This window comes from Chrysochloris asiatica, unplaced genomic scaffold, assembly GCF_000296735.1.
Source record: "Chrysochloris asiatica unplaced genomic scaffold, ChrAsi1.0 scaffold00356, whole genome shotgun sequence".
Classification (NCBI taxonomy): Eukaryota; Metazoa; Chordata; class Mammalia; order Afrosoricida; family Chrysochloridae; genus Chrysochloris; species Chrysochloris asiatica.
Window position 1 is genome coordinate 74101 of NW_006408874.1, and position 11292 is coordinate 85392.

General features: G+C 46.3%; 1 protein-coding gene across 1 annotated transcript in view; it reads left to right on the top strand.

Annotated features, from left to right (window-relative positions):
- MAP2K3 (mitogen-activated protein kinase kinase 3) overlaps positions 1–11292 on the top strand; it is a 36694-nt gene that overhangs the window by 10336 nt on the left and 15066 nt on the right. The window contains exons 2-3 of the mRNA XM_006876138.1: positions 6426–6492; positions 6874–6922. Of these exons, the coding sequence (XP_006876200.1) occupies positions 6426–6492; positions 6874–6922 (116 nt within the window). The remainder of the gene's footprint in view (positions 1–6425; positions 6493–6873; positions 6923–11292) is intronic.

An 11292-nucleotide genomic window follows, 5' to 3' on the forward strand; every position in this document is an offset into this window, starting at 1 on the left:
ACTTACCTGTGGGATGAGTATAAAGCACATCTGAGCAGTGTGTGTTCTGGACCTGGAATATAGTAGGTGCTTGGTTATTGAGAGTCCATCTTTCCAAGACCCAGGGCAAGGCCTCCAGGACCGCTGGGGAATATTGTGCTGGGAGCTGGTCATGTGGGAGTTTTAGCCTTTCCTCATTCAACTGATATTGGGGGGCATGAGGGTCCCAGGAGGAATGTCACGGGACACAATTCTAGTGTTGGACACATTGACTGAATCTGACCTCTGAGCCTCCGTGGTCCTCCTGTAAAGTGTAGACAAGAGGACCCAGCTGCAGGGGCCTTGCTGGCCTGGGTATTGGCATGCTTCACTGAGGGCTGTACTTGAAGCCCTGCTCTGGGCAAGTCAGCTAGCCTGGGAGATAGGGCTACTGTGTGGTTCTTCTAGAGTCTGTCTTGTGGATGGACAGCATTCTGCCCAGGCCAGGATTCATGACAACCACACAAACATTAGCTGTTTAGGCTCATACACTGCCTCCCCGCCCTTCTTGGGGGAGGCGGTGGCCTAGTTCTCTGTATCTATCTGCAGGACAAAGCTGGTTAGTTGATTGTGCAGGGGAAAGGAAGATGGGGCAGTCCCTGTGCCCCTGCATACAGAGGACCTGGTACCATAGGTATCCGCTGATCTTAGGGTGGATAATTCCTTGCTAAAGGAGCTCTGGCAGTTTAGTGGTTACGAATCGGGCTGCTAATTGCACAGTCAGCAGTTCGAAACGACCAGGAGAAAGATGAGGCTTTCTGCTCACATAAATATTTACAGCCTTGGAAACCCTGTACAGGGTCGCTGTGAGTCAGAACCGACTCCACGGCACATAACAACAGCAACAACAACAAAATGGGCCTAAGTACTCAGGGCCCAGGAGTTTTCCAGTGGAATCAGGACTTAAACGAAACAACGGAAATATACCATAGTAGTGTATTTCCTGGGACGATCGGTTAGGAGCTGGTTTATGTTTTCAGTGCATAAGGCTGAACGTGGTCCAGTGTGAGCTTCTTGTGGTCATCATGGAGACCCCGAGCCTGATGAGCAGGTCCCATAACAGAAGCATGGTTGTGGGAACTTGGACCCTCTCTGGGGACACACAGGCTTAAAGGACTGGGCTGAAGAGAGCCTCCTCCCTGGCTGTCTTTGTTGAGACTCAGATTTTGAGCCAGATGACCTGTCTTCATGTCCATTCTCAGCCAGATACTCAAGGTGTGACCTTGGTCACCTCCCCTGCTCAGCATAACAGGACTGTGAAAACGCTTCCCTCGTGGAGCTACTGAGAGAGTAAAGGAAGGGATACCTGCTGGAGCTGAGGACCTGGGGCTCTCAGGAACCTCAAGCTTACTGAGGTTCCTGTGGGTTGGTTACCCCTAAATGCTTTGCCAGTAATTTCACGGGGTGTACCTCACAACCAGGGGTCAGCTCTGTTATCCTCATTTACACCAGAGGTCACTGGTGCCCAGAAGGCTGCAGTAGTGAGCTGAGGGCACACAGCTGGGCCGTAGTACATGAATGCAGGCTGTCTGCTGGCCAGCTCTCTGAGAAGTAACTATAGAGCTGCAGCTGGGGGCCTGTGTTATGAAGGAGACTAGCTTGGTGACTGTGAGCCAGTAGTCAGGGGAAGCCTCTCTGAGTAAGGCGAGTAAAGAATGCTGTTCCAGAGGAAAGTGTTCTAGGCAGTGGAGCCAGCATATGCAAAGACCCTGAGGGGTGAGGTCCTCACACGGTGACAGTTGTGTTGTAGCTTCAGGTCAGTTGCATTCCCCTCGGTGTCTTTGCTTCCGCTCTTTGGAAGTACTGTGGATTGGATCACTTGAGGTGGACATTCGAGGACATATGGCTGCGTGGCCCACCCTCACCTGCCCGGAAGCCTTGTGAGTCAAGGCCATGACTTGCTGTGGTTTGCTTTTGACAACCCACTGAACCTCTATTTGTTTTGGTGACTGTCACCACTGTGGGTGCACCTGGGCAGCTGACCCAGGCCTGACATCTGTGGCAAGCAGTGGCAGCAACTGCAGCCTGTTTCTATGTTGTCTCCATGGTGGCCTCACCAACTCCCTCTGACAACTGGCAGGGCACCCTGCAGGGCCTGGGTCACCACTGACGCAGGCTTAGTGTCCCCAATGGCGTGAGTGAGTCTCTGTCATAACAGGCAGTGGGTGAGGAGGCCAGCACCCACAGCTCTCTGCTCACCTAGTCAGCACGCCTTGATCAGGGCAGGGCTGGAATTTCCGTGACTACACAGCCTTGGAGTCCTGGTGTGGCGCTGTGGGATAATATGCTGGACTACAAAGTTGGCTTGAACTGCAAGGTCAGCAGTTCAAGCTAACCAGCTGCTCCTTGGAAACCCTATATAGGGGTGCTATGGGTTGGAACCTACTCGACAACACTTAACAACAACACACAGCCTTGGGACCTGACATCCAGGCACGCCTGGGGTGCCTCTTGGAAGAGACTGGATCCTGTTCCCCAGAGACTGTCCTATTTCCTGGTGGTTTGGGGATAGCTGGGCCCAGGCCATCTCTTATCCGAAATAGCAGTTGACATGTCCCTTCATTGTACAGAGGACAGAACAGTAAGGGGCTCTGGCCAGCTCTTGCTCTGGGTCCTACCTGACTACTGGGCCTGAGGGCTGTGGGCACTGCCTGTCCAGAGCCAGAATGAGTCTCCAGCCACTGAGCCAGGAGTGCCAGAGACCATGTCTGAACCCAGTCCAGAGGAACTTGGTGCAGGTCCCTGGTGGGAGGCTTGGCCTGTGGGAGGGGAGGGCAGGGGCCACTCCTGGGAGAGCATGGTTTGTGGCACTGTTTGGGCTCTGGGTAGATTGGGGAGTATGCTTTAGTCCCTGCTCTCCCACCCTTGTTATGTGGCCCTGGGCAAGTCATCCCTCCTGGGAACAGAGCCACCCGCCCGCCTGGTGTGAGTGCCTGATGCTGGGCCTTCCTTACAGGTAACAGGAGGATGTTTCCTCAGCCATCCGTCCCCTCAGCTAACCCTGCGGGGTGTGGGCATGGGTGCTGACAAGCCCAACTACTTGCCCAGTCCCCAGTGAGTGATGGTGCCAGTTCAGAGCCTCACCTGTACAAGTCCTAGTTATGGGAGAGTGTGACAAAGGGGAGACCTTGGAGTGGGAAGGAAGTGGGCATAGCTCTGACTCTGCACTCCCTCTCTAGGAACTTTAGTCTCCTCTCCCAGGGATGGTGCATGCTGGATTGAGTGGACCCTGCTGGCCACCCTCTCACCTCACATTTCTGTTGATTGAGGAGGCAGCTCTGGATGGTCCTCATAGATGAGAACTGGGGCCTAGGGAGACAGGAAATGTGCCCTGGGGTCCAGCTTCCAGGTCTGGTGGGCTTATACTGCCCCTATGAAGTGATCTCTCTGGACTCAACTCTCCCAGCCTGGCTCAGAGGGAGCTCACAATGTTAAGTGTCAGGCGTGGGTATGGGTGACTTACTTGCCCTTATCTACAAATTGGGATTCAGTCACTCTGCCATCATGGGCTGCCAGTTCGCAGGAGGGGAAGCCAAGGCTGAGAGAGGGGCAGGGCTAGCATGCACCCACCCAGGTACTATGGAGACCCTCAAGCTCTGCCGTGTGGTGGCCGCCTGCTGGGGCTTTGGTGCATTCTTGCGACAAGGGCAGAACCTAGTACCTGCTATTTCTCAGCCTATTCAGGCCCCTGGCCTCTGTCTGCTGAAGCTGGTAGGGTGGCAGAACTACAACCTGGAGGAGTGAGTGCTGGGGGTGGCGTGGGGGAGTGGAGGGAGGCAGGGGCCTGGCCCCAACCTGACTAGCTCTGCCCTTGAAGACTGTGTGGGCTGGGGAGTTGTGGTGGGAGGGGTGGCTGCAGGGCTGGGGTCTTCCCAGCTTGTGTGGAGGAAGCACTGTTTGAGGCCAGTGGGCCCCTAGTCAGTCCCTCAGGCACCCTCATTCCTAGCTCTTACTCAGCTGCTCCCCCTGGCTGCTTCACATGTTGTGATTCAGTTCCCAATCACAAAAGGACAACTGTTTATGACCTCATTTATATAAAAAGAAAAGAAGAAGCAAATATAGAAAGACCCAAGTTTCTTAGTGTTTCCTAGTAGTGATTAGTGGGGGGTGGGGGGCAGTTCTTGCTTCTGGAGTACTTACTTACTGGGTTTTGTTCTGTGGTGGTCATAGTTCTCTAATGCTTCTGTAACAGCAATACCAGAAATGGGTGGCTTTGAGAGCCAGAACTGTACTGTCTCAGCTTAAGAGGCTGCACGTCTGAATTCAGGGTGCTGTCAGTTGTGGTGAATGCTCCTTATCTCTTTGAGCTTTTCCTCCTGGGTGATCTTCTTGTGACTTGGCATTTCTCATCCCCCCATCTCTGCTTACTTACTTGTTTAATCTCCTCCCTGTAGAAAGAGCACTGGACTGCTAGCCACAAGGTTGGTGGTTCAAACCTGCCATATGCTCCTTGAAAAACCCTATACAAGGTTGCTGTGAGTCAGAACTGACTGCATGGCATGTAACAACAATATATCTCAAAAGGTGATGTCTTGTGCTGATAACCGCAAGGTCAGCAGTTCGGATGAAAAGAGGCTTTAAGTTCTCGTAAACATTTACAACCTCAAAAACTGTATTTAGGGTCACAATGAGTCAGAATTGACTCGATGGCAATGTATTTATATCTCAAAGGAGATAGACTCAAGACCCATCCTACTCTAACCCTGTATCATTAACATAACAAGACAACGCATTCTCAGATGGCATTATAAACACAGGCATGTTGTTTTTATTAAGTGCCATCATTGGTTATCAATCCAATGCTTATCTTACACCACCACACCAGGGTTCAAACCACAGGCATAGAGGTTAGGATTGCAACCCACAGCAATGGTGATGGAAAAATCACATTGATTAAACGTAGGATTGCACAGCTAGTTAATGTATATGCTGTTAATAAGCTGTACACCAGTAAAACAGGGAATTGGTAAAGTTGTGTGCTTGACTCAACAGAAAATGAAAAGAGTGCCTGCTGAGGCTGCGTGAATACAACCGAACAACACCTCATGGGATTGGGCTCTTTGGTTGAAAGGTTTAAGGGTCCACGAAACATCACAGTTAATTGACCTCATACTGGGTTTAGTGTGTTCTGTACCGGCCTCTTAATTTTTTGCATAGTGCCTGGGATCTTAAATGCTTGTAAGTGGCCATCTAATATATAATAACTGGTCTCTGTTCTCCTGGAGCAACAGAGGACGAAGGAGAGTCAGGGATAGGAGGAGGAAATGAATGTTTGCCTAATTGCCACCACAAACAACTAACTACTTCCTCTGTCACGAGATCAGAATTGAAACGGTGTCTGGCTACCATTACTGAACATTTTGATCCAAGTGTCTGTAGAAGAAACTGGATCAAAAGGAGGACAGTGCAGAACAGAATTTCAGGTTATTATGGATTCTAGATTTTCTATAGCCATGGAGACTAGATGAACTCTTGAAACTGTTGCCTAAAGATTATCTTTAAAGTCTTCAAAAATATTCCCTCAAGTTGTCTTCGTTTTTAATTGCATAAAACGAATTGGATGAAGGTCTTCGAAACAATTGTTTTCCCTTAAACAGTTCATTTGCATTTTGTTTCACGTCAATGATTGCAATCCCCATGACAAAGCTGACAGAGCTTACCTTTCTTCCTCACTGTTGTCCATTTCCATTCTTCCTTTCCTACCTGCCCAGCCTTCTGAACTGTGTCCTTGGGTCAGTGCTGCCCTTTTGATTTCAAATAGTTGATTATTCTGAGCATGCGTATCTCCCTAATGGTGGTGTCCACTTTATAGACCTGTCTGTTGTTGGGCTGCAGATTGAGCCACAGGGGTGAGTAAAGTTCCAGGTTTAAAGTGTGACTAAGGGTCATACTCTTGGGGGGTTCCACCAGTTTCTATGCGACCAGTGAGCTGGCTCTGTTTTTTATGACTTTGACATTTGTTCCACATTTTACTCCCATCCTATCTAGGACCTTTTAATGTGATCCTTTTCAGACTGGTCAGCCCCTGAAGTCTTGTTATGCTTTTAAAAAAATTTTTGTGGGATCAAATTGACGGCAACAACTTAAATTAATTAGGAAGCTTAGCGGGCCGTGAGGGTATGTTAATAGGGGAGGAACAGCTTGGGAAAGGAGGGTGAGGATGGTGGCAAACCGTGAAAAATGTCATCAGTGTCACTAAGCTGTCCATGTGAAATTGTTGCACTGGTGTGTATATTCTCAGCAAAAACAACAAAGTCAGGTAATGCTTTTAAAAATCAAAATACTTAGCTCAGTGCTCATTGGAGCTCCTGGGGTCTAGCCTCCCAGCATTGTCAAGCTCTGGGAGAACTGGGGGATGTTGACTGAGTGGGTGATTGACCAGCTGCCTCATCTTCTCTCCCCTGTAGGAAAATCTAAGAAGAAGAAGGATTTACGGATATTCTGTGTGCCCAAGCCCCCAGCGGTCAACACCACGTGAGTCTACTACTTGTTTCTCCTCTAGGTTCAGGCTGGAGAGGCTTCCTGAGGGGGGTGTGCCTCAATCTCAGGTAACTGTCTTGTACAGCACCATGCATGGCAGCTCCGACAGGGACTCCTGAGTGGAGCCCACCCCCTTCTCAGAGCTGTCTTATAGAAGGGAGAAATGAGGTACTGTGGGGGTGGCTGGCTGGGGCTTTAGCCATATGGACATCACTCTGGTCCTCTGCTCAGGACTGTGGAGTGAGGATATTTTAGGAGATGGACCTCCTTTAGGCCTCTGGAAAAGCTCTGCTTTCCCCTAGGCTGGTTGGCCGGAGGGGGAGGAGGGGAGAGAGTGTGACTTTCTGAGCTCACAGGATTTCTTTCTCACAATAGGCCCCCCCGGAACCTAGATTCCCGGACCTTCATCACCATAGGAGAACGGGTAGGTGCTGGTAGCATCCTCTGGCAGACCCGTCACTTCCCTGAGCCTCTGTGTCTTCATTGGATAAATCTGTGGGGGCCACTGCATGGGGCAGTGCTGGGCTTGACCTCTCTGACTCTCTGTGACTATGCCGTGAAATCCTGCCTGCCTTCTGGGACCATTGTGAGCTCAGGACCCGTGCTGGGCTTCCCAAGCTGAGTTCTCAGAGCTGGAGTCATGGGGCCCTCTGTCTGCTCCTGTGTTTTCTCTGGTGTGTAAAACATGCAAGACCTGCAGAGTCATTGAGTATCTACCTGCCTATTTATTTTTGCATTAAATAGACTCTTTTGAAGATTTTATTGAAATATAATTGAGATATATAATAAGCTGTATATGCTTAAACTACATAATTTGACAAATGTAAATCTATATAATTTTTAAAAAAAATTTTTTATTGTGAATTGGGCGCAGGTTTGTAGAACAGATCAGTTTTCCATTTAACAATTCCTACTTTGCTGTATCTCTGTGATCACAATCCCCAAACGGAAAATCACTTAGCCTGTTTCTTCCTTATGTTACCTGTTTTCATCCCACTTCTTGTCCTAACTCGTCAGAACTTTGTCCTTGGGTAAATGTTGCCTTTTAATCTCCAATGGTTAATGATTCTAAGGTGTGCATATCTCACTACTAGTATTGTTCCCCTTGCTGTGTATACCGTTGAGTCACTTCTGACTCAAGGTTTCTAAGAGCAGTTGGTGAGTTTCAACTGCCGATTTTGCAGTTAGCGTGGTTAGCTGTACAATGCTGGTCTCCTTGTTCTCTTTATAGACCTTTCAAATGTTTTGCTGAAAACTGAGCCACAGTTCCGTTTCAGACCTGAAGGGTGAATAAAGTCTATAGTCTGGGGCTTCCAACATTCTCTCTGACCAGTAAGCCTGGTCTTTTTTATGATTTTGAATTTTGTTCCACATTTTTCTCCCATTGCTAGGACCTTTTGATAGGATCCCTTTCAGCATAGTTGGTAGTAGTGGTCAGGCACCATCTCTCCTTCTGGTCTCAGAGTCGCGGTGAGTGATGTTCACATGGTCCGCTAGCCCATTGGATTAATTGTGTCCATGTGTCTTCAGCTTTCATTGCTCTTCTTTCTTCTGAACACCTTAGACAACTGCTCAGGAGCTTTTAAGATCCAAGAATATAGATGTATATTTTAGAGAAGTTTTAGGTTTACAGAAGAATTATGGAGAAAGTTCAGTTTCAACATACCCTCTCTTCTGCCGGCATATAGTTTCCTTAATCGTTAACATCTTCCATTCTTCCATCTTACAGCATTGATGAACTAATGCTACTACATTGTTAGTAAATAAAGTTCATAGTTTACTATGAACTCTTTGTGTTTTACAGGCCCAGGGGTTTTGACAAATGCATAATGTCATTTGTCCACCATTATATTATCATGGACAATAGTTTCATGCAGAATAGCCTTAAAAAATGCTGAATGTTCCATCTGTTCATCCCTTCTCCTTCCCATGAACTCCTGGTAACCACTGTCTTTGTAACCATTGCCACCCAGTCAGTTTAGACTTACGGCAACTCTACATGTGTCAGAATTGAATCATGCTTCTCAAGGTTTTCTTGTCTTTTTTATTGTGAAAATATACTCAAGAAAACATACATCTAAACAATTTTTATATGCATAGTTCCATAACACTGATTATATTAAAATTATTTTACCATTAACATAATCGTAGTACCCCTTAAGCAGAACGCCCCACTTCCCTTTCCTTTTCATTCCTTTCCACCCCTGCTGTTGTGGTTAGGTGCCATCGAATCTCTTCTAGCGCGTAATGACCGCACGTACACTACCCAGTCACGTGCCAGCCTCATAATCTTTCCCATTCTTGAGCCCATTTTTGCAGCTACTGTGTCATTCCATCACATTGAAGGTCTGATTACATCTCAATGTCAAGAAAACAAAAATCCTCACCACTGGACCAATAAACAACATTCTTATCAATGGAGAAAAGATTGAAGTTGTCATTCTTTTTGGATCACGGAAGCAGCAGTCAAGAAATCAAACGACATACTGTATTAGGCAAATCTGCTGACAAGACCTTTTAAAAGTGTTGAAGAGCAAAGATGTCAGCTTGAAGACGAGGGTGCACCTGACCCAAGCCATGATATTTTCAGTAACCTCATATGCATGCAAAAGCTGGACAGTAAATAAGGAAGACCGTATAAGAAATGATGCCTTTGAGTTATGGTGTTGGAGGAGAATATTGAAAGTGCCATGGGCTGTCAAAAGAACCAATAGATCCTTTTTGGAAGAAGTGCAGCCAGAGTGCTCCCTGGAGGTCAGGATGGCCAAACTTCGTCTCTCATACTTCGAACATATTGTCAGGAGGGACCTGTTGCTGAAGAAGGATATCATGTTTGGTAAGGTGGAGGGTCAGAAAAAGAGGAAGACCCCAGCGAGATGTATTAGCCAAGAGGCAACATCGATGGGCTCAAGCGTGGCAACAGTAATGAGGTTGGCTCAGGATCAGGCAGTGTTTCTGCTGTGCACAAGGTCACTATGGGTCAGTACTAACTCGATGGCACCTAACAACAACAACAACAACAATCCACTATACTAAGCAGAAGGTCCTTTTCCAGGGCCTGGGCCCTCCAAAGTACACGAGACAGTCTCACCATCCTCACTTCTAAGCAGCATTCTGGCTGTACTTCTTCCAAGGCAGATTTATTCATTCTTCTGGCAGTCCATGGTATATTCAATATTCTTCACCAACACCATAGTTCCAGTGCATCAATTCTTTTGTGGTCTCCCTTATTCATTGTCCAGCTTTCATGTGCATATGAGGCAATTGAAAATACCTTTGGCTCAGGTACACCTTAATCCTCAAAGTGACATCTTTGCTCTTTAATACTTCTTAAATGGGTATTTTGTAGCAGATTTGCCTAGTGCAATGTATCATTTGACTTCCATGAGTGTTGATTGTGAATATAAGTAAAATGAAATACTTGGCAACTACAATCTTTTCTTCATTTATCATGATGTTGCTTCTTAGCCCAGTTTGAGGATTTTGTTTTATGTTGAGGTGTAATCCATACTGAAGATTGTAGAATTTGATTTTCATCTATAATAAGCACTTCAAGTTTTCTTTGTTTTCAGCCAGTAAGCTTGTGTCATGTGCATACTGCAGATTGTTAAAGAGATTTCTTCATATAGTCCAGCTTCTTGTATATAACTCTGGCCCACACCTTTCCTGATTTTGATTACTCACTATCCCCTTATTCTGTTTAAATGATTTATTTACATGTCTCCTATAAGTAGGATTAAGTGTTTGTAATTCCCATTCTTCACAATGTTATCCATAGTTTGTTATGATCCATACAGTCAGATGCTTTGCATAGTCAATAAAACAAGTAAACATCTTTCTGATATTCTGTGCTTTCAAACCAAGATCCATCTGATGTCAGCAGTGATAGCCCTTGTTCCATGTCCTCTTCTGAATGCAGTTTGACTTTCTGGCAGCTGTCAATATGTTGCTGCAACCATTTTGAACTTTCGTTAGCAAAATTTTACTTGCATGTGATATTTATGATATTCGATACATTGGGTCACTTTTCTTTGGAATGGGTACACAAATATGGATATCTTCCGGTCAGTTGGCCAGGTATACCTTCATTGCAACTTGGATTTCTTCTTTAATACTATCTTGATCTTGAAATGTTGGTCATTGACCAATTCCTTTTGGGACAGTGACTGTATATATTTCTTCCATCTTTTGGTACTTTATGCATCATTCAATTCAATATTTTGCCCCTTTTTGTTGTTAAGTGCAGTTGAGTTGCTTCCGACTCATAGCGACCCTGTGTAGGGTTCCTGAGAAGCAGCTGGTGGATTTGAATAGCTGACCTTGTGGTTAGTGGTCCAGTGCTTACCCTACAGTGCCACAGCAGAACCCCAGTTTTGCCCATGTTGTTGTTAAGTGCTGTCGAATTGGTTCCAACTCTTAGCAATCCTGTGTAGAGTTTTTGAGGAGCAGCTGTTGAGTTTGAACCGCTGACTTTGAAGTTCAAACAACCTTGTGGTCCAGTGCAACCCACCCAAGGCCTGAGTTTTTTCTTCAGTTCTTTCATCTTGAGGCATGTTGGAAATTTGTTCTTCCATTTTGGTTTTCTAACTATTGGTCTTTGTACATTTGATTATAATACTGCATCCTCTCCAGTTGTCCTTTGAAATGTTCTGATCAACTTTTTTACTTCATCATTTCTTCTAGTTGCTTTAGCTTCAAGAGTATTGAATTGTTGCATTTGAGTTATGGTTGGAGAAGAATATTAAAGGTACCATGGACAGCCAGAAGAACATACAAATCTGTGTTGGAAGAAGT